We start from the raw sequence: 27,975 nt of genomic DNA on the forward strand, positions 1-27,975 counted from the left end.
TTTAATAATGCTGTTAATGCAGCATTTAACTGCTTATACACAGTAATGATTTCTTACAATAAGTAAATCTTTAGTTCATTGTCAAAGTCACACCTCAGCTTACATTCCTTATCTCTCAGTTTTAGAGATCCAGTTGGCTGAATTTTTAGAGGGTTAAATTACTCCTTTATTTACAGATCACATTGTTTTTTTAGAAAAATACTCATTTGAATTTATGTTAAACAATTATACTGTGTTCTAAAATGCAGAATACTGCTCGGAACTTTAAAGGTGGCAAAAACCTGATCTGTAAAGTTGTGAGATTGTCACCCACACTGCTATAGCCCCGTGTCTGGGTGTGAATTCCTACCCATCAAACATGCACACGTACAAACACACACACACACACACACACAAATGCAAACACACCTGTTCTGTCTTAACGCCAAGGAACAAACTGGATATGACTCTTCGGGGACCACCACCAAGCAAAGGGCTCTGAAGGTTCAACACATGACTCCCCACTGTCCATGGAACAGCGGGTCAAACCAAGGTGCTTGTCCTGGTAGTAAGGTTATGTGTTCACATGTTGTGAATTTCCATTGAGGACAAAGCTACAAGAGATCAGAGTTAACTTTCAGAGGGAAACACGGATGTGTAACGAATCCCAGAACAGTTTTATCTTCACAATGTTATAAATAAATGGATCTAAATATTTCTCCATTTGAAGTGTTTTGAGGTTAGATAATCTGAGAATAAAACTAGCAGCGAGTGTGCACTATCTCATAATAATCTATTTTCAGAATATATAATAATTTTATGTTTTTATCTAAATATTATAAGTCACAAGATTGTGCTAGCATCAGCATGCAACAGCTATTATATATTCTAAACAGTCCGTACATCAAAATGGCAAACAAACGTTAGGTGGAACTTCTTTGCCAATTCATGAACACGCATGTGCCATGCTAAACTCTCTCTATCTTCTTCATCTATACTGTAAATGCAAGCACAACCTGTCTTGGCCTCCTGCCCAGACTGTAACTGGATCTTTGATGGTTGGTAGGATAGACTGTGGAGTTGTGGGGATAAGGGAAAGGAGTAGAAAAGCTCAAACAGTCTTCATACTAATCACATCACTGACAGGGGTGTGGCCAAATTTAGCAAGCATCAATTTGATCTGTTGTCACCCCTTAATCCTGAAAATGTCTCCAGTACATTCCTAGACTACTAAGGGATGGCCTCTTGGCATTCCTTTAAACTGGGACACATAAGTAAGGCTGTAAACTTTGTAGTAGAGCTACTCCGTGTTTGTTCATGGATGTTCAGTTGTCTTTGTCAGGGAAGACAACCCTAATCCTGTAATCCAGTGATTCCCAGTGTTCATTTTAGGTCTCACCCTGCTCTAACATAGCTGCCTCAGTATTATAATGTACCGATTAAAAGCAACAGTCGTGTTAAAGGAGGGAGAAGTCTAAAATGTGCTATGCTGTGGTCGTGCTGGAGCAACATTGAGAAACAATGTTTAACGCATACCTTTCTGCAGTGCTTTATTCCAACTCTAATCTTGCACGACTGGTTACAGTATTCATGTTGCTGATCACATTCTTTATGTGAATTTGAAATGACAGATTAGGAACGGGCAAAAATGAATGAATGAGTGAACAGATAGAAAGATAGATAGACAGATAGATAGACAGACAGACAAATAGATAGATAGATAGATAGATAGATAGATAGATAGATAGATAGATAGATAGATAGATAGAATTAAAATAACTAAACTAATAAAAGGGTCAATTTGTGAATTAACATAGGCCTATATAACAGAAACTCCTCTAAATATTTTATTTTACTTAATAAATAATTATCAAAAACAAATTATTATTTAATCGCTTTTATTTAATTATGAATCTTATCTTTCCATTATCATTTTATATTTCCATGTCTTAAGCCAAATGAAGTGTACCCCAATTTCCCTTACCATCATGGCAGAAAAAATCAGTCTCTCGCGAGTAGGCGCGCTTTGATGACGCAATCGTTAGTGGCACATGAGATGGCAAACTGGACAAGCACAAGTACTTTCTCGCATGAAGTTGTATTTTATCTTCCGATCAGGCAAGTCAGTGGGGCAGCCTTAAAGTCACGTTAGGCACTCTGTGGCACTTTATAGCAACATTTTTTTCTTTCTTTCTTTCTTTTTTTTTTTTTTACGGGTAATCAGCACTAGGAACCAAAACACTCTTAATTCATCACCTGGGTAGCTAAGCAACCTCGCTAAGTTCTACTGCAAGCATGGCAAACTCAGTATAGCTTTCAGCTACTTGCCGCTGCCTTTCTTAAAAAATAGTTTCCTTTTGTTGTCTGATTGTCATCCTGACAGTGGCATGCTAAACGACAGCGTTGGTGAGATTAAAACTCTTGGTAATTATAATTTGCCCATTAGGCATAAGTATTGGCCACTTGAACTGTATCTCTCTGTGCTGGCTGATGCAACGCATTTATTAGAGATGACGCGAACGTTTTCATTGTTTTCTCGTTGATAGCATTTTTCATCGGTCTGTTTTCACTGACTCCTCGTAGTCTTGACCGACAGAACTGCAAATACAGTTGATTCGATACACCTGCTTAGCTTAATCAACAACTACATTATCACTCAATAACTGAATCAGTGTTGGGCTTAAACATACATATTCAATACGTTGGGCCGGTATAGAATGATTAAGAAACATTATCGTGATCTTACTAATTTTCGTTCTCATCTATAGGTAACAGGTTTTGAAACAACAGCTTGAAAATGTGTGACCCAGACAGTGGTCCTGCGGCAATATCCGACAACGTTCTTAAAGAGGAAACGAACGAGAAGAAGGCCGATGGTGAGACCGAGACGCTGTCAAAGAGGCAAAGAAAGAGACTACTGAGGCATCAGCAATGGGAAGAACAAAGAGACTTGCGCAAGTGAGCACATCTAATGCTGGCGGTCAGGTCAAAAGCGGCAGTTATAAGTAGTGTGTTGACTATATAGCTGGCAAAGTAAAAAGGTTGTGCTATCTCATCTCTGAAGCGACATCTTGTATGCTTGTTTTACCTGTTGTAAGAATTTTCAAACTATCAAAATGAATATTCATTGATTGACTATAGCATCTGCAAAGTCATCATACCGGTTCCTGAATTCTGTGGTGCACCCTTTATACTGCAGTCTCAACACCTGGCAGACGGCAAACATCTGACAGCTTATTACATTGAATGTCTGGAGTTTTGTCTTTTTTTTAAAGACTTTCCACGTGTTTCGGTGGTGTTTCTTTTTCTTGTAGACAGAAGCGAAAGGAGAGAAAACAGAAGAGACGGCTGGAGAGACAGGCCCAGGCGGAGGATGGCGCAGAATGGATCGGAAAGAAACGATTTCGGAGGGAGGCTGAGCCCAGTTCTCTCAAACTAGTCGTAGACTGCAGCTTTGACAACCTTATGGTGCTTAAGGTGAGACTGAAAAAGCTCAAAACACCTCATGGTTCCCTATGCAGTGCACTGATACATGGGAGCAAATTCGCATTTCCCTGGGGCACAGGAAGAAAAACATCTCTTATTCATTCAGTCAACTGGAACTTTGATTCTCCTGATTCATACTCACCCCAAGTTTAGCATCAGACCTAATTCACTACAGACTAGTTCCAAAATGATTGTTATCAACTGAGCACGGGACAGTTATCTATTTTATAGCCACCAGCTGTTTATTTTTGGACATTTCTTTTCTATCTGTGAAGGATGTGAAGAAACTTCACAAACAGATCCAGAGATGCTATGCCGAAAACAGACGCGCCGCACACCCTGTGCAGGTAGTTCATTTCACCTGACCAAAAACAAGACTTCAGCGTGCTGTTATATAGCAGTGCACCGTTTTGAATCTCTCGCCCTCTCTCTCTTCTTTTTTTTTGCTGTCATATTTTCACAGTTTTACCTTACAAGCCATGGAGGACAGTTGAAACAAAATATGGATGAAATTAACAAAGGCTGGGTAAACTGGAAGGTAAGCTGCCTTTTCATACTGCTCAGATGTATTGTTTTCTGTTCATTTTTACCTCAGTATGTTGTCAGACAGATGGACCACAGTAGTCGAGTCTACTACGAGCTGCTTCTGATATCCATTTATGCAACATGAAAAATCAGTTTGACACTGATCTGATTCATTTACCTCTACACACACTGAATCCACGGAGCTGTGGGAATTCTACACCCTTCTGGGACTAAGAGGAATTCCCATAGATCAAATTCGAACCAGCTTTAGATACGAAGCTGAGAACCCCTGACGGAACCGGATAGCTCCCCCGTAACGAGTCCGAACCTTTCCGCACACAGCCAAGGGCTTTTTCACAACTTAAATTACCCCTACCGCTATCCAACCTATAGCATCAATGAAATAAATCACTCATTAAGCGAAGCGTATTATTAATACTATCCATTTGCACACCTCTTATAGGCCTGAAATTGTATCGTGAAGAGCTATGTGACACTTGGTTGAGTCTTAAGACTGTGGCAAATGACATTAACACCTGTGACGTGTGTTCTTCACCCTCCCCGCGTTTCGCGTTCCCGCCATCGTGAGCAGGACGTCCATATCACCGCCGAGCATTTTCACGAAGTCCTGAAGAAGGAGGAGCTGGTCTACCTCACCTCCGACTCACCAAACGTCCTCCAGGAGCTGGATGAGGCGAAAGCCTACGTCATTGGAGGACTGGTGGATCACAATCACCACAAGGTCAGAGCACAGGGTTATGGGACGGCCAAGTTTTTTTTTGTTTTTTTTTAAATAATGGTGATGTATCTCGAATTCCGTGAATAACGCCCCGAGTGTCGAGTTTACTTGGGATTAGCCCGGAGGGTTATTGCCTTGGAATGGATGACACCGCATCAAAGTTTTTACGACATGGCTAGAAACACAATCTCGGGTCCTCTCTCGAATCAGTTAATTTGATATTTGATATTGTTCACGTTACAGGGGATCTCTTTTGAACGCGCCAAAGAACTGGGAATCGCTCACGCCCAGCTCCCGCTGGGCAGCTTTGTCAAGATGAATAGCCGCAAAGTACTCGCCGTTAATCACGGTGAGAAGTGTGTGCAGACACACACACACATACACACACACACACACACACACACACACACACAAACCTTCTGCCACATGCAAATCCCTGCAGAAATATTTTCATGTTCTGCATTATTTCCATATGTATTCTCTGTAATCCAAATTTGAGCTCATTTTCTGGTTTTTATGTTTAAGGGTTTTTTTTTTGTTTTCCCCGATGTCTGTCACAGTTTTCGAGATCATTCTAGCGTACTTGGAAAAACGGGACTGGCAAGAAGCTTTCTTCACGGTTCTGCCCCAGAGAAAAGGAGCTACACCAGTCGGCCAAGAGGGCAAACTGGACCAATCGGAGGAAGAGGACGAAAACGGGGAACAGGACTCGGACGGAGATTTAGAATCAAACGAGAAAGTTCTAGAAAAGCGCTGCGACGCACAGGAACAAACGGATGCTAAACGGCGAGAACAAGCTGCTAGACTCGACAAGTCAGAAGACGCTTCCAAAGAACAGACTGTCGCATAGACAGGCAAATTCAGGCGTCTTTTTTTTGTTGTTGTTGTTTTGTTGTTGTTGTGTTTGCCATATACGTGATTACTGTTTTCTGAAAAGAAGCTGATATGCCTTATGCCATGGTTTTGACCGAGGCGCGTTTTGCTTTAACAAATTGTACATTTTAATTTTAAATTGATTTCAGCGTCCATTAAGCTGTTTAATTTGGAATTGCACACTTGCGGTCAGTAAAAGTCTGAAAGCATAGTCCCGTTTTGTTTTCATTATTGACTTGTGGACACATGCTGAAAAAATGATGAAGCCTTTTCTTACTGCTGTTTTATTTATATATATCCTCTTCATTTATTAAATATGTGCATTTTTGCCTGTACATCTTGGATCATTCTCAGAGAGGTCTTGACATTTGTGGGCATTAGTCAGGAAGCTCCTGAGTTTGGATTTAAAACACTGGGGTGAGTCTTTAGGGGAAGTCTCAGGACTGGACCACATTACAGAGAAACCAGAGATACCACGTGTGATTGGCTCTTCTTCCAACACACCCGGCGTTCTCCCGTGTCGGCCAGTTGACCTTTGAACCCAGATGCTTTGAAGCTGGAGAGCCAGAGGAAAAGATGGTGTTGAGCACTGGACACTGACAGTGGAGTAACCCTACCCCTAGACTTCATATCTGAGATGTTGCTTCCCAGCATATGTGATTAATTTCTGCTACCAAACAGAGAGCAGGGAGGATTTTTGCCAGAATTATATTTTTCCCATATGAATGCTAGTATGTTCATTCCTGGTTGAGATGAACATTGAGTGATCGTGTTTATTGAATATGCCTCAGTCATATCTTTTCTTTTGGCCTTTACAATGACAAGTCATTTTAATAATGGCACTAGAAATGTCATTGTGTTTTGTCACATGGGCAAATACTGCATTTACCATTACAATTGATTTTATGCTTCTGGGGAACTGCAAAGTATGACCCAGTAATTTATGTAATGCAATCCGGTGTGAACTGAATCCATGAGCTTGTCAGTGTAGATTTAACAATGCTCCCTATGGAAGCCTTAGAAATCTGACATTGTATTGTTAAATTTGGCCTTTAAGTCCTGTCATATAGTAACGCTAAGGTTAATGTTAGTATCCACAGCTGAAATAAATGAATGACTGTGCATTTTCTGTATCAGATATGCGTTTTCAGATTCAGACTGCCACTGTTATTGCTTTCGTTGAAATTTGCCCCCAAACACACCACAGAAAAAGGAAAATAATGACTATTGCCCTCCAGTGGGGAAATGGGTGAACTACAGTGAAAAGTCCAGTGCGTCGGAGAAGAGCGATAATGTACTCGAGCAACTACGGTGCAAGTCACTGTATTCTAATAAAACTATATTAGCTTGCCCGGGGACCTTAAACATTCCTGGGGGTTGTAATGATCATGCTCTAAGTGTACCGTTGGATTTGAGCAAGTGTTGATGCAGAGTTGAATGTATGTGGAACCAATGTTCAGGACCGACGAATCAAAAGCACACGGAAGTCTTAGCAATGGAATGCCATGGCAACGTGACGCTGACCTCAGTCGTATCAACATGACAGCTATGAAAACGAGCAAGGTTGGATGCAGTATTTAAGTGGAAAAAACGGTCAATAGTAATTAACGGAAACCCTCAAAAATGGCCCAGAAGGCAATGAGGGTAACTGTTGAACTGCACCTGAGAGCGGTAAGAGAATGTCTTCTAAGGGAGGTGTCAAGTAGAGGTGTTCGACAGTACGAATGCTTTAGGAACTGTTAAGTCCAAGTTGCAGTTCAGTAGATTGCCGTATTTATGAACCGACTCTGTAAATTATTTTTGTTCATTTACATAAAGGTTCGTAATTAGTCAGCTTGCGGTGTATATAGTGTACATGGCCTTCATGTCCCGGCAAAGTTCAAGGGACTGATTAACTTTAGTTAACCCCTTGAGCAGGTGAGAATTTGCAGCTATATGCAGAGCACATGCCTATTTAAGCGCTAAATTCGTTAACTGTCATTAGCTGTGTAACTGTAGTTGGCACCCAGTGCGTGAAGACCTAAGTCGGTCAGGCGTATGTGTTCTTCATGAAGGTTTGCTTCACTGTCCAGATGAAGTTCCAACTTATCACTCATTGCAGGTAACCTGTCCAGGAGTGCATTTACCAGCCAAAGATGACGTCTACCTCTTCGTGTGCCTGATGAACCAGTATAGAAAGTCCGAATGTCTCCCAGCAGTTTTCCCGTTGCTTTTTCGAGAGAAAATGAGATTTGAAAAGGTGGAGAGCACTCACTTTTCTTTTGTCCGTTTGTCATTATGATTCTATAAAACAATTGAAAGCTCTGTTCTCTTTTCTGTTCGTCTTTCTAAAACTAGGTATTCAAGTACGCTGTCGACCCCGCAGATATTGCAGAGATCTTGCAATGTATGATCTCTTCTGTTATTTATTTATTTCGAAGGCTTTTATGCGGTCAGGTCACATTCGATCATAAAGTTTATAGGAACAGAACGGTTTGAATGATACTATTTATTTATTTATTTGTTGCAGTTGAAATGGTCAAAGTTGAGCTTATACAGTTAATTCCCCCAGGTACGATTTTGTTTTTTCATTTCTCTTTATGTCACTATATGACACCCATGTAAATAATGTTCATAATACCCAAAACACTTTATTATTATTATTATTATTATTATTATTGTTATTATTACTATTTTAGTTGGGGAAATACTAGCAAGTTTTGAGGAGGATGCAAGGAGTTTTCTGTTCCCTGAGCCCAAGCTGGTTCCCTCTTTTTCTGGAGTGGACCGAGAGGTTCTCATGACGAGGGACCCCACATTTCCTGTAAGAGCCACGCCCCCCACTACGCAACCAATAAAACTCCAAAAAGTGGGCAGCAGTTGCTCCTGAAGTTGTTATGACAACTTCTTTTCAATGTACAAACACACTGAGCACGCATTATAAACAGTCAACATGTCTTTAGTAAGGAATGTTTCAGAGCTGCAAATGCAGTAAATGGTCCAGTCTTTCACTACTTAATCAATGAACATGCCTGAAGTTTTCCAGTGTTCTTAGTATTTTATACGCATATTTTTTCTCGGTCTGTGTGTGTAAAAGTTCCCATATTCTCTGTCACTCTTCAGGGAATTTCTCCAAGATTAGAATTTTCCACTAGGACAACCATAAGTGACTGTTCAGAGGAAGACCATTCACCAGTTGCGCCAGTGGTACAGTCGTGCCTTCGCGTCACTTCTTTTACACTGTAGCCTATATATTGCACTGTCTTTTCTTCACAGAGAGCTTGTCGTTGTAAATTCATTTCATACCATGCTGTCATTTCAAAACTCCATTACTGAATATGCAGAGGTGATTACACGTTTATTGTTTGAGTTCTAATTTACCAATGGACATGAAGCTTTATGACAGGCCTGTGATCATACCTAGTTTTAAATTTGTATTTGCATAAGTTTTTTTTATTTGTGGACTGTATTATAATTCTAGAGAGTGGTCACAAGGAAAAGACAAAAGAAGTCCCGGCAGCAGGGCCGCACCTCACCCCAAAGAAGACTGTGCTCCTCCGCCCCACGGAGTCAAAGAGGTTATCAAGGCCGAGAGACGGCACCAAAGGTGTCCAGGTCACGCTCTCTGTCCCCGTACACTGCGGGTCTGCTTGAAGGTAGCCATGACAACGCCCGCAGGTTAGCACATCTGCGACTGGACTCTGAATCTCCTGGGTCAAGCAGGACAGACTCTCCATCTGATTTTGCACATGTAAGTCCACCTTCCGCTTTCAAATCATCCAAATCTATCAGTTACTCTGGAATATTCCATAATACTTTTCGTGAAGAAAGTGTATGCAGGTTCCTAAGATGAAAAGCTAGCCTATGATTTCTTATATTCACTTAGGAAATCAGAATACACCTTATCATTTGTAGCCAGAAGAGGGTACTAGTGGACCATATTATTAAGGAGTAAAGAAATCATGAAAATTTTGAGGTTGCACTACATCTTACTGCGCATACAGTTGTTTTCTAACAGTGATTTCAGAGCCATGTAAAATGTCTCATACCGTCGTATCTGTCGTACTTTTGGAATGGTGCTGATCAGAAAACTTACAGGGCTGTGAGATTTCGGTAAACCTGTGGTGCTGCGTAACAGTTTGATAGATTCTGATGCGACGCCAACACTTGTAAAAGGACCAGAGAGACGAAGTCGAGCACATGAGGTTTTATTTCGGCTGTACAACCTGTGGAAGGAGCCACCTCAAGCATAGGATTAAGAAGTGACTGTCTGACAGTCAAAAAGGCATAGCATAGCATATATACTAGGCAGATAGTACAGTCAGCATAAATCAGTGAGTCATGATGTAGACAGAGATGTCTACAATGTCTACTCAGATAGATGACCCCGGGAACTCTAATCTAAAGCACAGAACAGACAGTGTCGGGTTGTTTACTTTACGGCCACTGCTTCCTGAGAACTAGATGAGCCCTTGTGACGTCACCCCCGGGACAGAGGGGGGTGCCTGTGGAGGTGATAAGGCAGCTGGAAAGGGCATTCCTTCTTTACTTTATAACAGGGGGAAGTATCCATGGCAAGAGGCTATTTTTTGGGGTACAACAAAGCATTTCAATTTCACGGGTGGCATAAGCAGGAAAACAGCAGTAGTTCAGCACCATCAAGTTTAAACGAGAGATCCATATTCAACGTGATAGTTACTGATCATGATTTACAAACGACTATAATTTGTGCAGTGTTTTTAGGTCTTTCAAAACTGGTTCCATAATTAGCGCCTTATCGCAGGATTTTTAATGTGTCTACCTTTGGTGACGTTATATAAACAATATGTACATTTGGATAAGAACGTTGGCAAATAAAAGGCCCTAAGTAGTAATGTGAGTGGCAACACTACATTTAGAGCAAAATGCTTACTGTTGTTTGCTCTGCGTCCAGAAGAAGGAGTTTTGGGCGGCACATGGGCAGTCCTCACCCCAAAAGGGTCCCGTTACATTCAGGCCCACCAGGGTACGAAGCCCCACTCTGCATCGCCCAAGATCTCCGAACAGAGCTGGTACGTAGACAGGATAAGGCGTTATGGATGGAATTAGCCATGCTCTTGTTATTTTCCTCTATAATAGCTTACCTGCCTGAACAATATATCTATACTGACTTTTATGTGCTTTGGTTCTCCTCAGGAAGTGTAAGAAGAAGCCGCTCCATTGGCTGGGTAATGTAAATGCATTTCCTTTAACGCTGACTTACTTAAGAGCCTTCACATAGGCCCTGTTAAAGCTGTCCCTTAAGTGTGATGATTTAACCTGTGAGCTAGCAGAGTGGTATACAAACCTTAATCATTTAACGAGGCATCGTGAGACTATGCATTCTGTCGTTTTAAAAAATGACAGGCCTCCTGAAAACATCTGTGCTAAACTCTTTTTGGTCCCCTAATGACACTCCATAACAATGGTTAAAAAAATAACTCTAAAAAATGTTCATCACTCCTGTGAGGACACAAGCACATACAGACACATACATACACACACACACACACACACACACGAACATGCATAAGTTACAGAGTAAATCACTATCTGAAATAGCAAACTGCTTCAGAATATTCCAGAAATTTACTTTGAGTCTAACACGGTGTAAATAACATGATACTATGGTCTACACCCAGCATCAGTTGCATGGTGTTACTGCTAGCACTTAGCTCACATAACCTTGTGGTATGGGTATAACTGTTCACACTTAGTGCAATTAGAATGATGTTACTGTTTATACTGAGCGTAAAACGCATGCACCTCCCTAAGGGCAATATTGAGCAGGTGAGGAAATCCCCTACCATATTAATAGCTAGAATGAACCAGGGTTACCGATTATAATTTCAGGCTACTGGTGACTACGATTCATCAGATACAGATGATCTCCTTGACTACGCAGCAGAACTGGGACGTCCGAACGTCATAACAAGCTCTTCGGGATCCCGTGGCCCAGCCTCTCTGTGGCGCTCTTACCGGGAAAGTTCGCTAAACAGGTATGCGAGAGCAAGCGTGTTTCCATGAGAGTGTTTCCTGTGAAGGTTATATAAACACATGCAATACCGAGTGCAATGGGATGAATATTATCTGACCCAGAGAAGCGTTCAGCATTTTTTCCCCCGCAAAAGCAGTTCTTAAGGTCATTTAAATTTCAAGATAAATTTAAAGTTTCAAGATAAGGTTATTTCAAGAGAACATTCAGTTAAAGTGACAAAATAGTGCTTCATTGTTTACTGACTGGCCTAAATTCCGATGCATATGATTCAAAAAGAAAAGGACAGAAATATCGCTGTTTATGATAAGGCAATCTGATCGTGGTTTCCCAGTAACTGTCGTAAATGATATGACTTTACCGTTGAAATATGACGTCTTGAATGCTTGATGGCTCTGTTGCACTACGGTGCAGCGCTAACGCATGCCGCTTTGTTGACAGTTCACTGTTGCGTTCCTCAAATGTATGGGAGGAGGTTCAAGAGCGTGTCCGCAACCTTCTTTCCTCCTCCGGGGCGGTGCGCAGACTGGCCCAAGTGAGTAACCTCAGACGCAACACATCATAACACATTCAAAATGTTCTCTTACCTGATTCTGCAAACTATCCGTGGCGATTGCACATTGTTTTGGCAACATCTTTTCAAATTATTTCGAGAAATGGTCGTATCTTATCAGCAGTGATGACTCTAGCGAGCACAGTGGAGGCAGTTAACCTCAAGTGATCCTCCCACGAATGTGACCGTGAATGTCAGTATCCTCACCCTCAAATACGCAGTGTAAACAAACAGGAACTATTTAGCACAGAGCATAATAAGGTAAAACAATGTTGCACCATGAAAAAGCAATGAAACTTCAGCGTTCTAATTGAAGAAAGGGGCCATTACTGTGGCATTTTGTTTCTGTGTAAGAGCGAACTTTGTTGCTGAAAAAGACACACTTCTGTGCCCCCGCGTGCGTGTGCACACATACACACACACACACACACACACACACTCCACACATTTCTTTCATAAACCTGTCTAGCTCTTTCCTCTAAAGTGGACTCTTAATTTAAGTGCTTGAGATCAATATTTATTTGAGTTAATAGAAGAAGGCTGTACAGTATTTGTGACAGAGCCTGAGTGCTGGTTGGATAATCACAGATAAAGGAAGCTCAGAGTCATGACAGATTATTAATAACCCTCGTGATACTTAATAAAGAGGAGGGCCTACCTCGTCCTGCTGAAGACATCAGTTATTGAATTATTGGTCATTGGTCATATGCATTAGTTCCTGGGCTTGGCACCACTCGCATGGTCCCAGTGTTTTTTTTTAACTGATCATCAACTTAACTGTCAAAATCTTACCATGATTTTCTTGACTTAAATGAATGCATATCCATCAGTGCCTCACAGTGTTTAGAAAGCTCTTTAAAAATGTATTTATTCAGAATGAGAGATCTTCTAAATCATTTGTGGAGAATGAACTCCATCGCAGTAGAGTTCTCTATTTAATGTTCTAAGCTTCTAAAGTTTTAAGCTGTATTTGACATAGAACAAATGTTTACCGCATGTTGTAACGCTAACCTGCGAATCTGCCTCTGCATTTATGTATGTTTGTGTGTCTCTCTGTCTCTGTCTCTCTCTCTCTCTCTCTCTCTCTCTCCCTGTAATGGGGCAGATGATATATTCAATGATATATTGACATATTTCACTGCAGGGTGCTACAGACTCAGAAACAGATGAGGTGCTAAGACGGAGGTCAATCTCACCACATTCATGGCCATTGTAGGAGGAGAGAACAGAGACTTTGATGAAGCAAGAACAGAGTAAGAACTTATTTTGACCCACATTTTCACTTAATTGCCTTTAATGACTCAACTTGTCCCCAGTTACACTCGTTTATATTCAAAGGACATCGAGGCTTATCTTGTCAATAAATAACATGAGTAAAGGTAAAACTGGTCACGGTGATGCAAGCATTCTGGTGGTGAATGCGGCCCAGAATACTTTATAATCCTTCTCTGAGATACCTTATCTTATCAACGTCATTGTGACAAACATGTACAACTGATCTGTATTTATTCTGAAATATTCCATTTTACCCAGTTTAAAACCATTTTTTTGTACTTGCAAGTGAAGTGTAGCAGTTGGGCACAACAGACATTGGGCTTCATTCAAGAATCACTCATTCGAACAGATTCGTTTTTGAACAGCAAGCGATTTAAGAGAACTTGCCGCACTCACCACTTTTCTCGTATTTAGACTTTTCCCTCGGAATTCATGAACAGAAAAAATTCCGAGTGCCCACACGAGTCACGTGCAACTAGTACGCGGTTGTCCAAACCTAAAAAAAAAAAAAGCTTCTTTTTTGACTGTTTGACTGTATCTATTTCATTACTCTGAAGGAATATTGGGGGTGTATATATAAATTAAACCCCATAATGTATAAATGTATTGACATTATACTGTTTGACTGTGGTATTTACTCTGTTATTCAAACTAAATAGAATTCGAAATGAATTAGTTAACAATATTTTTAACGTTAAACCGGGTATTGAGGCTGCTGTCTAGCAACAACATCTCAAACTGAAAATGCAGCATCCGCTCCTACGGAACTTATTCTCTTGCCTGTCTCCGTGACCGAAACCAGCCCTGCCTTGACCCCCGTGCCATAACGGGCACGACCCACTTCGCTTTAGCAATGCAAGTTTAAATCTAATTTCATATCGAAATAATTTCTTCTTTATTGCAGTGACGCCGTGGACATCGAGTGACACTGTGTTAATGGTGCTAACATATTTTATCAGTTCCTTGGTTTTAATGAGTTGCTTAATTCCACTTTTAATGCTGTTAAAATGATCCGTTTTCGTTTACCGATTTCCGGAAGCAGGACTTGAATCTCTGCATACTGTGGCAATGAATGAAAACAGTATCAACACAGTTATGACACAGATCATGCGTCACTCAGCAAACACTGTGTCAGCAAATTATAGCTTTTTTATACCCTTTTGACAGTTACATTTTGTGTATGTGGAAACTCAGTGTTAACATAGACCCGACAGGTGATACAGCAAATCAGTACAGCGTTGACTGTTTGTTTGTTTGTTTGCTTGCTTTTTTTTTTAAACGGAAAAAGAGTAGTTTGGAGGAGAAATAAACAAAACTAAAAAGTTATATGTTTGATAGAAACCATTTGGGGAACCTTCTGTAAGACTATCTGAGGTACTGTCAAACCCAGATGGACGTGTCATTATATGAGACCATATGTCCAAAGGTTTAAACTTTCTCTTAAAGTCACTGTGACTCTGTCACTCTGGCTTTGTGACCATAAAAAACACTGATTCCTCAACACAGATTCATAGATATAATCTTTATTTGATAATAAAGCCACATAAATCTGTGTCTGGTTTGAACTATAATGAATATGTAACCACAAACCAACTCATCCCAGGATTTTTATTGTTTTAGGTTTTAAAGTCAAACATACTTGAAGCCTCTGACCCTCTTCCAACCACTGAGGTAGCTATTAATGTACAATCTGTTTTGGCACTGATTGTCAGTGGAATTATGTTGTATTTCATCTGCTGTGTTTGCGTGGTGTTTTTTGTTCTGTGTGTTTGTTTGTGATAGAAATAACACACACCAGCTTTGTGAATGACCGTAGTGATTGATTTCATAGTAAACCTATTGAGTGTCCACCTTATTGTTTACTTCAAGCTTAAAAAACAACACATTGTAAATGTGATTATACAAAATACAAAGGCTATTTTGGTGTGAATAAAATATTTTCACGTGTTGCCGAAATCTTTGTCTTTGATATTGTGGCCTTTCTGTGGTACATTGTTTCAATTTTATGTATGCTTATAGCAGATTATTAAAAAAAAAAAAAAGTACAGTTTGCAGTACGGCATCGCACCATCACAGAATGTACTGAGGGTTTTTTTTTTTATGTGCTGGTCAGAGCCTCCTCTTTTTTTTGGCTTACATAATTGAATGACATGAGTGACTTGTACTGTACATGGATGACTAATTAACTAGAACGAAGACTAGTTCAGATATTAGCTGGAAGTTAGAAAACACATTACGTCCAAGTATAAAACGGTTCGTCTGAAAGCCCTGTTTTGACATATGCTGTATGGGAGCTGTGGCTGAAAGCCAACAGCCTGACTTTGAACAGTCCTCAGGTGTGTCTCCTAGGCAACCATTAAGAGGACATTATGTGTCGGCTCCAACTGCTGCCCCCCCCCCCCCCCCCCCAGTCCGCCCCCCTCCCTACCCTAAAAGTCACCAGACTGCTCATCGGGGGTTAGAGACCCACCTGATTGTAATATACTATACCAATGACTTCTGGAACATAATGATCGATTCTCAAATTTGAAAAGTGCTGCTATAGCTTCCCTCAGTTGACGTGAATCTTGGACTGTTTCCACTAGCTAGACATTTACTGAGAGTCTGAATCTGGAGCGCTCCCAGGCAAATATAGGGGCTGAAAAATGATTCTGTCTTTTCAGTGTGCCCATATTTTTTATAATGCTTCATATACTAACGAGGTCTAACTATGTAACGGAGCATATATACGCATGGAATTCTTGCACGATAATCTCAATAAATAAAATGAAAAAATTAGTACTCAAACATGACTATATATATGTCTTTATTAATTTTAAGTACATACACACATGTTGAATCAGACCGCAGACTAATTTGACTACTGTATATTTTCCAGTTAACTGATATTTACGTTACCATGTGCTTCAAGTTAACAATGTCAAATCTGGTCTGTAACTCTTAGTAGTGCTAAAATGTGATACTGGTAACTTCTCTCACATTTTCAGTAAAACATACATCAACAAAAGCCATAATATGGAAAAGTTGTTGAAGAATTTGACACGCTAGACAGAAGACTAGTTAAGCAAAATACCATTGGGAGCTGTAGTCCTCAACAAAGACAAATGTCTTGCTCTGTCTTTTAACTATATGAGAAAAAATGACTTGAAATGATAAAATGTCTGTTTTCACCAAATGGTCAAAACCAGCATTGACCAATCTAGGTCCTGGAAGGTGGCAAAATGCCAGTTTCATTCCAGCCCTAACTGGCCAACTGAGTTGAATAATCAGAGGTGTCAGGAGCATCACTGGCTAAATCAGTTGTGTTGGAGCAGAGTTGGGTGCAAACCCTGCACACCAGCCAGCCCTAAAGGAAGAAAACTGTCTTAAAGAGTTATGCTGATGAAATATTTTTACGTAACATTTTCACTGTGGTTCACTGTAATTAGTATAATATTCACGGTATGAAAATTATACCATTCTCTTGATGGAGTTAAATTGATAAAAAAAAGATGGACAATGGCAGATAATATATGACCATCTGCTTCTTGTTTGATGATAAAAAAAATCTCTCAGAAGGCTTTTTTTCAGACTGTTACAACTATAGCCCTAAAATATCAGGAAAACACAACCATCCCTGCTAAAAAAAAAAAAAAGGCCCTTATAAGATGTATCTTAAGTGCCATCCTGTAAGTATAATTCAAACTGAAAAAAAAAAAAGCCTTGATTCATGTAGATTTTTTAAGATTCATCCTTTCATTACCTAAATATTACAGCTAGTTCTAGCTGCCGCAGTTCAATTTATTCTCACATTAAAGGCCATTTCTTGATCTTTTATCATATTGCTTCATGCAATATTTTATTAATAAAATTTGTATACAAAGTTAATCTCTTAAGCATATTCCAATTTGGCACAAACTGTGAATCTAGAACACAGAAAGCTCACAGACATTTGGCTCTAAACAGCAAGAATGCACACAGAGCTGACAAAAAAAACCAAAATCAGAGCTTTGCATGTCAACCTCTGCAAAGGTAAAAAAAAAAAAAGAAAAACACAGAGGAATAGCGTCGCTTTTAAGTTTGCGTCTATTTTTACATTGTAAGTGGTCATTTTGGAATACATTTATAAGTTGTTAAGGACATGCATTCTGTTGCGTATACACAGCTCTTTCCAGTAGACGTGATTAAATGCCTCTTTCAAATCAAGGGAAAAGCAGATGAAATGTTTCACTCTCAAAGTACACACACAAACACACACTCTATGCATTCATCCTATTTAAAACTGGAGCAGAACTATAGCAGAAGGTTTGAGAAGTTTCATCCCTTTGTCAACTGTTAGTATGTAACAAACTAAAGAAAAAAAGGGAGACTTAAAAAAACCAGAAGAAACTTCCAGAAAGTGACTTTGCATATACCTTGGCAACTTGTCAATGAAAATTGTGGAAGCACTAGCAATGAAATTATTTGACTTCTGCGAATCTTTCTCTCTCTCTGAGTCTGTCTCCATCCCCCTCTCTCTCTCTCTCTCCCTCTCTCTCTCTCTCTCTCTTCTTTCAATCTGGCAACAGTGTAGGGTAGGCTCAGTTCAAGGACAGTTACTCCGGGTGTAATGTCGAGGGATAAGGGATGGTAGCTACTGCTAATGCCTGGGCTCTGACGTGTCATCAGTAACACTTGCCCTCCCTATTAATGGCACTGATTTTATGGATGGTCCTCACCCCTTAGACATTTTAAGAAGTACTTTCCTCCATCCTCCATTTCTGGCTTAAAAGACTTGGCACTAAAACTGAGAGGTTTCCGTAAAGGAGATGGCGTCGCTCTTGTCGACGGTGAAACCCCCGTTAACGTAGGACTTCTTCTCACACTCCTCGTCGTCCAGGGTAGTCTCCAAGGCGAAGGGATTTGCAACGTCCATGTCGGAGGTCAAGTCCATCCTCTCCAGCTCACGCTTCGACAGTTTCTGGACGATTCCAGCTCCAAAAGCATCGCCCAGAACATTGATCATGGTGCGGAATCGATCACTAAATGTGTTAGAAGATATTATACAAGGTTGTATTGAGGGTAAATATATCATCATGAAAGCAATGACATAGCCTATATCTGTTTGTACCAAGTTCATGTCTTTTGTTTTCAGAGTTTAAGAGATGGTTTGGTCTAGCCTACTTTGAGGAAAATAGTAGCTCATCGTTAATGTTGGATGAAGGCTACTACCTTCTTGACTCCCCAACTACAGTTAAGTGGAAACTGAAGAGGTAATGTCTTTATCTCACACTTTACAATTCAGACCGTTATCAGAGTGGAGCATCGACCAGACAGAATGTCAGGCAAAAGCGTAAATGTCAAGCAAAAGGAATAGCATGGCGTTGTTTGTGTACCAAGAGATTTGCAACAAAAGAAATAAGTACTTACATCAGCCAGTCTACCGCCACAATGAGGGTAACATCACTTGCGGGAAGGCCAACAGCAGTTAGTACTATCACCATGGTTACCAGTCCAGCATTGGGTATTCCTGCCGCACCAATGCTGGCGACAGTTGATGTTACACTGCATTTTCAAAATGAACAGTCATTATTTGATTCTCTGGCATCAACAACATTTCATATAGCGCTGAGCAACATTTTGCCTTTTTTTTAATCCATTTTACTAGAGAACATTCCGTTGGATTATGAACATTCATATGATACACTTTTGAGGGAGAACTGTACCCATAGGATTCTGTATAGTTTACACAAGGACCTATAAGAAAAAAATAAGGCTTCCACAGATTACGTCCTCTCACCCGCTTTACTCTGTACAAACACGCTGACTGCAAATGGTTTTAATTCAGTTAGGATGACTGGCCAAGTCTTTGTTCTATATGGCTGACCAAACTGTTCTGGCGCACCCAAAAGTGTTCCGTACAATCCAACAGAACGTGAATTACCTCAGTCCTGTTCAGCACCTACCTGATGGTGACAATCTGTCCCACGTCCAGGTCGCGGTCATTCAGCTGGGCAATGAATATGGCAGCGACCGCTTCGTAGAGCGCCGTGCCGTCCATGTTAATAGTGGCACCAACAGGCAAGACGAACCTGGTGATCCGCTTGTCAACCCTGTTGTTCTCCTCGGCACATTTGAAGGTGACAGGCAAGGTGGCTGAGCTTAAGAAACGGGAACAGTATTTGTTAACGCGGACATTACGGTGTATTTGTGCTTAGCTGTTCTTTCTGTGTCTCTCAAATCCATGCTTAGATATCTGTTTGAAGCAACATGGAATTTTGACTACGTGACTACAACATAACAAATTTGAGACCAACAATGGCAAGTTGTTGAAACTCACCTCGAAGAGATCATGAGGGCGGTCACCAAAGCCTGGGCCATTCCCAGAACAAATGTGTAAGGATTCTTCCTCACAATCACAAAGTAAATCAGGGGGAGGAAGATGATAGAATGGATGGCTAGTCTGGAGGGGCAGAGGAGAGAACATGAAGCTTAACTGGGCCGAGGCTTTAAGATCAGCACAAACGTCTGGACTCGTCTAATACGCCTTAACCGATAAACAAACAAACAAACAAAAAAACTGACTAGCAAATTACTGGAGAACATTCCGTTGGATTATGAACATTCATATGATACACTTTTGAGGGAGAACTGTACCCATAGGATTCTGTATAGTTTAAACAAGGACCTATAAGAAGAACACTTGCGTGAAGTCCTAACTTCAGGACTTAGCTTTACTGTACTTGAACGTCTTTGCCTCTTCTGGTTATTCTACACGACTGCAGATGGCGCAAACAACAATGCAGCTAAAGAATCCCCATTGATGCTTACTCAGGAGCATCAGTCACACCGGTGAAAATTTAAAGGTTGTACGGGCATTCGTGAAAGGTCTCATTACTGTGTCTGCAGTTTTAAAATGTCCTTGGTTCTTATCTGTCCAGGGACAGGACTGATATTTAACGGTATCTCACCAGAAAAATGGGGGGCTGACCACAGTAGTAAATTCACCTCACTAGCGCTGCTTATAGATTAAGTGAATGTTGGCACGTTAGCATTAGCTCACCCGCTAAGCACCGTCACCACGAACAAGCCCATTTTCTTGAAAATATCCCAGTCGTCTACCTCAATGATTTTGGCGGCAATCAGGAACAGTATTCCCACCGGCATGTAACTGCAAAACAATAGTTATTGAAAAACACTTGTCACATCAGGAACAACGTTAGAACCAATAACAAGATTTCCAGCACCACTACTGTACTGAAAATGACTCTTGACTCTTGAGACTGGAATCTGGATTCTTAGAAAAAGTAATTCTATTGCATCTTAGAGACTATCAAGTGACATTTTCACCCTTACAGTAGTTGATAGCCTCTGTTTGCAGCCTAAGAAAAGATGCAGAACAAATTTTGAAAAGTACTAGGAAGAGCAATAACAGTAAACAACCCTCTATTATATCCTGAGAGATTCAAGAAGTATAATGAATATTAGAACAGAGATTAAAAAAAACCCCAACACAAAACAAAACAAAACACGCATCCAAACTTTGTAAATGGGAGCAGGACCATCGCAAACGAGGAAACAGGAAATAAACAGTAAATGAAATTGTTTTATTTGTCTGAGTGTGTTTATGACAGGAGTGTTTATCAAGGTTTGGGAGTGTTTCTGGCAGACTACTATCTCAACTCCAAAAAAAAAAAAAAAAATTTGTGTCATAAAAAAGAGGTAATGGTAATACTTCATACTTCCCAAAGAACAATTTATATTAAAAACAAAACAAAACAAAACAAAAACAAAACAAAGCAATTCATACCACATGATAATTTGGACAAGTCTCATTGTGGCTTCATTTAAAGCATCGAAGAACTCCAGTAGGATCCGCCCCCTCTCTCCCATCTTGCCAATGACGATGCCAAACGCCACACAAAACACGATAATACCCAGCACATTGATTCCATCTGAATACGTTCCCACAATCTTGTAGTCCTTGGTAAGGTTCTACAAAAAAGACGACACAATTAATATATTCTCACCGTGTCAGTCTAATCCGATTTACTTTTTTTAAAAATCACGATTCAAGGAAAGATTTGATTGAGCAGGCATCAAACAAACCCAGTATAAAAGCAAGAAGGCCCTTTATTTAAATGTGTCTCCTTATACAGAAATACTATCCTGTAATAACATTCTGTTGAAAAAACCTTTCTTAATAAGTTTTGCATGGTTCCTACCTGTGCAACTGTGGTCATAATGGTAGTGAAGGGAGGAAACGTTGGTGTAGTTGTATTCGTGGGGGGTTCAGGTGTGATCTCTGCACGCTGTGTCCTGTACTAAAAGAGAGATCAACCTGATCAGAATCGCCGCCTTATTTCTTACTTCCATTTTGAGAAATGAATATTATTCTGCTTACCTGTTGAAAACATGCTTGAACAAGATTCTCTGGAAACATGTTCCTATTGAAGTGAACCACAAAGCATTTTTATCACATTTTTATCAGTTATTTTGATAATGGCATGAACATGTGTGTTATGTGTGATAGGGCGCTGATAGATTTTCTCTCTGTTCCCTTGTTTTACCTCACAGAATAAATAACAACATATTTAGCAAAACAGTATTCTATTATGACACCTAATAATGTATCTTATTCAATGTTATACTGTATTAACATATTAATATAGGCATTATTACATTTTCACAGCCCACGATGCATGCGTTATAAGTGATAAATCATACATTGGGTCTGGTTGTAGTTTTTTTTTTACCTGATGAGATCCAGCATGGTGTCCGCGGTAGTGATGTTGGGTGTGTCTCCTTCTCTGTCAATGTTATCTGTATTTTGCGAGACTCCAGGCTTGATGGTCATCACCAGAGTAATACCTTGACAAGATAATTACTTTGTAAATTTACTTAATGTGTACAAATGTGGTAACCACCAACTGCGGGCCACAAACAAACAACTCTCCACCCACCCTAAATAAACATACTTACAATAAAGCAGACACTTAAAAAACAGAGCTGTGTTGAATAAAACCAATAAAAATGGTGCTGAGATGTTAGCAGTGAATGAGATTCCTTTGGTAGTGAATAAGACTCGATCCAGACTGATTAAGTGATTATACTGTGTCATCTTTGCCCCCATTTCAAAGCAAAGTGCAAAGATTTATGAGGATCACTCTACTGTGGCTTTGACATACCGAGAATGACAGCTATAATGGTAGTAGAGAAGTAATACACCACAGCACGCAGACCAATTCTGCCCGACATTTCAGAGTCCAGAGCAGCCACCCCTGTGAAACAGAATAAACACAACGTCAAAGCCAAATCTGTCAGGAAAGTTCTCGTGAAAGTGCCCTGCTCTTTACAGAAGCATTTCCCGTATAACACAATTCAAAAACAGGTATTGGATTCAGTGATATTTAAGATGTTGTAAATGTACTGGTACTTCTCAGACACAGGATAATATATAGGAGATGCAAAAAGCACACAGCTGAAGATGTTTGGTGATTATTGTCCTCCACACCAGATTTGAAAATATATATCTTACTATTTCAATCTAAGAAGTGACGCAGCGTGACTGTGAAAAAAAGCGTAACAATTTCATGTGTTTTTTTTTTTTAATTTATAATGTAACATTTTGTTCTCTTTTGCACATTCATTGTCTGGTTTTATAGCTTTTTTTTTTTTTATTACTTTGTTTTGCGGCACTTTCCCCACACCCAGTGGCTTAGTCATTCTGCTCTTGCAACATTCTGATTCCCGTATAATTTCTCAGAGTCTCATGACAAGAGATAAATGTACAATTGCTCCACGTTATTAACCCTTTCCTGCCCCCCCCCCCCCCCCCCCTTTCCTGGGCCACGGGCTACGGACGTGAACCCGACACACGTAAGTTACGGTGGCTGGAAGACTAAGGCTATTTGAATAGAGCGGTCTGTATGCAGCCGACTCACTGACACGGAGTGAACTGGAAGGGCAGAGGGACGACGCACGTGCACGCATACCCAATGAAGCGGCATGATGAGAGTGATGTCTCCATGGAAACAGCCATCATTTTTATGCCTCTCTCTCTCTCTCTCTCTCTCTCTCTCTCTCTCTCTCTCTCTAGAGAAATCTTAAGTGCTTGCTCATCCTGCAACGTATTAATTATTCTCAGTGTTGCGATGCACACACACACACACACACACACATTACCCATTTGATTTTGTTACTATGAAGCTAGATTGTGAGGTGACGCTTTATAAATGGCAAAAGATTGGGCGAGCTGTTTTCTCCCTGTTTTATTGGTGTCTCTACAGCGCAGTCATGCATGAGTTGTCTCCTCCTTGAGCTGCAGCCTTGAGCTCACAACAAGCTCTCTGAGCACCGCATTGCATTGTCTCTATCTCTTAGAGTGTGTGTGCGTGTGTGTGTGTGCGTGCGTGCGTGTGTGTGTGTGTCTCTTCGACCCCGTTTAAGGATTTACATAGAGCAGCTGAACTATCAAACATGTCTGTGTAGAAAAGCTTTTGCTTTGAAGCAGTTTTTTTATTTTGCAGGTGTTCTTTGAAACCATTCAGAGAGAGAGAGAGAGAGTGTGTGTGTGTGTGTGTGTGTGTGCGTGCGTGTGTGTGTGTGTGCGTGTGTGTATGCGTGCGTGTGTGTGCGTTTGTGTGCATGCTTGCGCGTGTGTGTGTGAGCGTGCGTCTGTCTGTGTGCGTGTGTGTGTGCTCTTGTGTGTGTGTGTATATGTGCGTGTGAGCGTGCGTGTGCGTGTGTGTGTGTGTGTGTGTGTGTGTGTGTGTGTGTGTGTTGGGTACAGAGAGTTCAGGTACCTGTTATCATGCTGGAGACGATGAGTGGCAGTATGACCAGTTTAAGCATTCGCATTAGTATTTCTCCTGGGAAACCAAAGTATGCTTTGTCAAGGTTAGACAGTGAGGCATACTCCCTCACAAGCACTCCTAATCCAATACCTGAGAGAGAGAGAGAGAGAGCGAGAGAGAGGGAGGGAGAGAAGGAGAGAGAGCAGTTAATGAAGTGTAGCAAAGCACAGCTGTGTTTGCTGTAATCATTAGAAGAGTGCTTGAAGTCTGTAATTGAACAGGTTACTCTTATGGAATCATGCATTCATAAGATACATATATAATGATATATGTGATTCACGGTAGAATATGATGAATATGATGAATGAACAAAATAGTCATGCATTTCTGTGCACCATGGACATAGATGACCTGCTCACACATATTTATCTTTGAGAATGAAATCTGACCCGTATATATCAAGTGTGTCAGAGTGCTGATCTAAGATCAGCTCTCCATGGTCCGTGTTGAATTGTATAAGGATTATGAAAAGTAGAAATTGATCCTGGATCAGCTCTCTTACTTAAGAAAATGTGAAACATATGGCCACTTCTCCTGTATAGTTATAACAATTGGGTAGTCACACAAGGAAAAAAAAAATCCAGTCTAAATCAGGCAATGCAACCAGAAACTTTCATTTCATTTCATTTTTCTGTACTATTGATGAAATAGCATAAGTAGAGCACAAACTCACAACATAATCAGAAGTTTAAAAATATGGTTCTGGATTGATTTGTTGCTAACATAATGTATCCATGCGATTCTTTGTAAAAGCTGTGTGCACCAAGAATGGAAGAACATCCACAAATAAACAAGGGAAGTTGGAACTGCCCTTGAAATGTCTGTGAGTGAATGTTTAACTCTTAACTACACTTTAATCTTACTAACTGGTAATAACTCAAAATATCAATACGATATCATGCCACGAAGAAAGTTAGGACGCTAATGTGACAACCCGCTGGTAGTTTCATAGTCTCAGTGCTTTCTCAGACCATAAAGATGTTACCGTCACGGCACAAAACGCTGAGCGTGTGGTAAAAGAGCTGGCTGGCTAAACTTAACGGGTAAAGCTTGGCTTGGTCTCATATCCCATTAAATTCAGAACGAGAACTAAACCCTCTCCTTTCACGAAAAGTGCAGCTACCAACTGAGATTAGCTGAGTGTTTTATGACACGAGTGCTTTATGAGCTGAACCATATACCTGCTATTGTTCATTTGTTCATAAGAAGTGGTGAATGTTTCTCTATGTCATCTTCCCATAAAGGGCTTCATGCTGACCAACGCTTTTTAGAACTGTGTAATCCACCAGTTGTAGACCTCAAAGGCGAGTTTACGTTAGTAATTGTTTAATGAGTTGCTCATATTGATGTTTATTTTGAAACTTTAATGTTGATCTTGTCTTGTGTCTTGTGATAACCATTCTTTTAGATGTCCTAGTATCTCTCTCTCACTCTCTCTCTCTCTCACTCTGTGTGTGTGTGTGCATGAGAGAGTAAGAGAGAGAAAGAGAGAGAGAGAGAGAGAGAGAAAGAGAGAGAGAGAGAGAGAGAGAGAGAGAGAGAGAGAGAGAGAGGGAGCAGGAAACAGAGAGAGACTTCAAGAGATGTCTGAACATTCCAACACACTTGGTCAACGCAAACAAAGTCCAATATAAAACAAATTCCAAAATAAAACAAAGTCCAGCAAGAATTTAAAGTCAGGTATGCTAAGTACAAAGATCAATATCCATAAAATTGTCTTTAAAAAAAAAAAAAAAAAAAAAAATATATATATATATATATATATATATATATATATATATATTTTTTATTATTCACAGCATAATGCAATAATCATTCATTTGCAGCTTCCATGTCCTGAAAGGAAGACAACTCATTCAGATGTTTCAGGTATCATACCATGTTCAAGATAAAGATGACACATCTTGACAAGGATTAACTCATATTTTAAAACATTATGGGGCTTATTCTTACAAAGCTCTTATGTTTAATCCAAACCTTTAGAGATTATGGTCTGATGTCCTTTTTGTTCTCAGCTTTTTGTTTGGAAGACTAGCATGACTCAGCCCAGCCTGAGAGATATTGAACTGTAAAAAGCAAAGTGCTATCCTGTACTCTCATTTCTAGAAAAAAATGGCTTTTTTTTTTTTAGGGAAGACATAACGGTTAGGTAAAAGGAAATTAAACAATATTCAAACAGTATTCTTCCTATTTCAGATGAATTATTATGACTCATAGTCAAATTGATTGGCTTGATTACTTGTCATGAGACAGATTACTTTGTATAGACATTTTGTTTTTCACTGAAAATCACATCGCAATGTTAAAATGCATTAAAACAAGACTTTTCTATAACAGTTTGCATTAAGGTTTGAGTTGCATTATGCAAATTAAGTTCCATTAGTGCAATAGTTCCATAAAGAAACTTTTATTTCACAGTCAGCACAACCAGTCCCCAAACGTACAACAAGACTATAGATCAATTTCATGAGATCTGTCTTTTCGAAATAATTTACTGAATATCAGAGTAGCACAATATGATAAAACAACAAAATGATACGAATTTGTTGCTTGTTTTTGATATTCATATCAGTTTGTTTAGAATGGTTTCAAAGATACTTTATCTGTAGAGCATGAATGTGACTCATTCTACATCACTGGAATGTCCAAACATGTGTGTGAGAGTTAAGGAATAGAATTTGGGAATAATGCAGTTTTTTTTTTGGTCTGATGATGCAGGCATTTAGCCATAACATTTTAAAAGGTCAGATTTAAAGGTTATTGTGACAAGAAATTCTGTTGTCTTTGTTCGTCAGTAGAATAATGGAAGAATGTGATCTCTCCTCATAAAAAAAGTAAATACACAGCAAATTTGGTACGTGATCCTGATATAAGAGGAATGAAAAAAAAACCCAAACTTTTTCACAATCATACAGAGGCCTCTACGCCAATGACCTGTGGTTTCAGGTTGTTCAGTGATTAACATATACGTGACACTCTTCCAATTCAGACTACAGAGCTTGCATTTAGCCATCTAAAGGTTATGACAGTATCATAGAAAATTTTTTTTGGTCACTTTTGACTGTGGTTAAAATGTGGTTAAAATGCATATGAGTAGACAAGTTGCAAAACAGAGAAACACAAAAGAGGAGAGAGAGAGAGAGAGAGAGAGAGAGAGAGAGAGACTTAATCAATGCTTCCATTCATCAGCTACCTCAGCTACCCTTAACACCAATACATAAGGATATCCAATATCCATTAGCATGCTGATGACAATAACATTAATAAGAATCAATAATTAATCATTCTAACAACACTAACGTCACAGGGAGGTATGGTTGGACAAACTGGGAAAGAAACCGAGTCAGAGAGAAAGCGAAAAAGACCTGCAGCAGAAATACGAAGCTGTAGCATCCACTGCATGATCGGTGCAGGACACATAAAAGGGTGAGAGAGAGAGAGAGAGAGAGAGAGAGAGAGAGAGAGAGAGTAAGAGAGAGAGAGAGACAGAGATGCTGGCTGCCAACGGTGAATATCATGCCTCTCATGTTGAGTATGGTAAACGACGATGACTTACCCAGCAACACTGAGACGATGGTGGCCAGTAGCAGCCAGTTCCTCTTCATGAAGCCCTTCATATCCCATCTTCTCCTCTCCTTCTTCCCGAGGATATCCATGCCACTCCGGCCGAGAGGGAAAGGAGATAGATCGTGAAATAAATAAATAAAATAAATAAATAACAGTCAGACCGTGCAAACGC

General features: G+C 40.0%; 3 protein-coding genes across 3 annotated transcripts; 2 read left to right on the forward strand and 1 right to left on the reverse strand.

The window, feature by feature from the left end:
* Positions 1 to 2,296: 2,296 nt before the first annotated feature.
* trmt10a (tRNA methyltransferase 10A) lies at positions 2,297 to 5,652 on the forward strand. The gene is made up of 8 exons (XM_030780676.1): positions 2,297 to 2,385; positions 2,748 to 2,937; positions 3,294 to 3,456; positions 3,741 to 3,812; positions 3,929 to 4,003; positions 4,583 to 4,732; positions 4,973 to 5,078; positions 5,290 to 5,652. The coding sequence occupies exons 2-8, from the start codon at positions 2,777 to 2,779 to the stop codon at positions 5,577 to 5,579; spliced, it is 1,017 nt and encodes a 338-aa protein (XP_030636536.1). The 5' UTR covers positions 2,297 to 2,385; positions 2,748 to 2,776; the 3' UTR covers positions 5,580 to 5,652.
* Positions 5,653 to 7,225: 1,573 nt separating this feature from the next.
* spata6l (spermatogenesis associated 6-like) lies at positions 7,226 to 13,363 on the forward strand. The gene is made up of 10 exons (XM_030779184.1): positions 7,226 to 7,273; positions 7,704 to 7,841; positions 7,940 to 7,988; positions 8,112 to 8,153; positions 8,281 to 8,405; positions 8,705 to 8,788; positions 9,063 to 9,237; positions 10,515 to 10,632; positions 12,036 to 12,129; positions 13,292 to 13,363. The coding sequence occupies exons 1-10, from the start codon at positions 7,226 to 7,228 to the stop codon at positions 13,361 to 13,363; spliced, it is 945 nt and encodes a 314-aa protein (XP_030635044.1).
* Positions 13,364 to 18,181: 4,818 nt separating this feature from the next.
* Positions 18,182 to 27,892, reverse strand: LOC115816567 (excitatory amino acid transporter 3-like). The gene is made up of 12 exons (XM_030779542.1): positions 27,793 to 27,892; positions 24,186 to 24,326; positions 22,569 to 22,661; positions 22,137 to 22,251; positions 21,785 to 21,827; positions 21,606 to 21,704; positions 21,191 to 21,375; positions 20,444 to 20,551; positions 19,721 to 19,843; positions 19,347 to 19,541; positions 18,811 to 18,945; positions 18,182 to 18,422 (listed from the first exon to the last, which is right to left on the reverse strand). Exons 1-12 carry the CDS (start codon positions 27,890 to 27,892, stop codon positions 18,182 to 18,184), a joined length of 1,578 nt encoding a protein of 525 aa, XP_030635402.1.
* Between the last annotated feature and the right edge of the window lie 83 nt (positions 27,893 to 27,975).

This window comes from Chanos chanos, chromosome 7, assembly GCF_902362185.1.
Source record: "Chanos chanos chromosome 7, fChaCha1.1, whole genome shotgun sequence".
In the NCBI taxonomy this organism is placed as follows: Eukaryota; Metazoa; Chordata; class Actinopteri; order Gonorynchiformes; family Chanidae; genus Chanos; species Chanos chanos.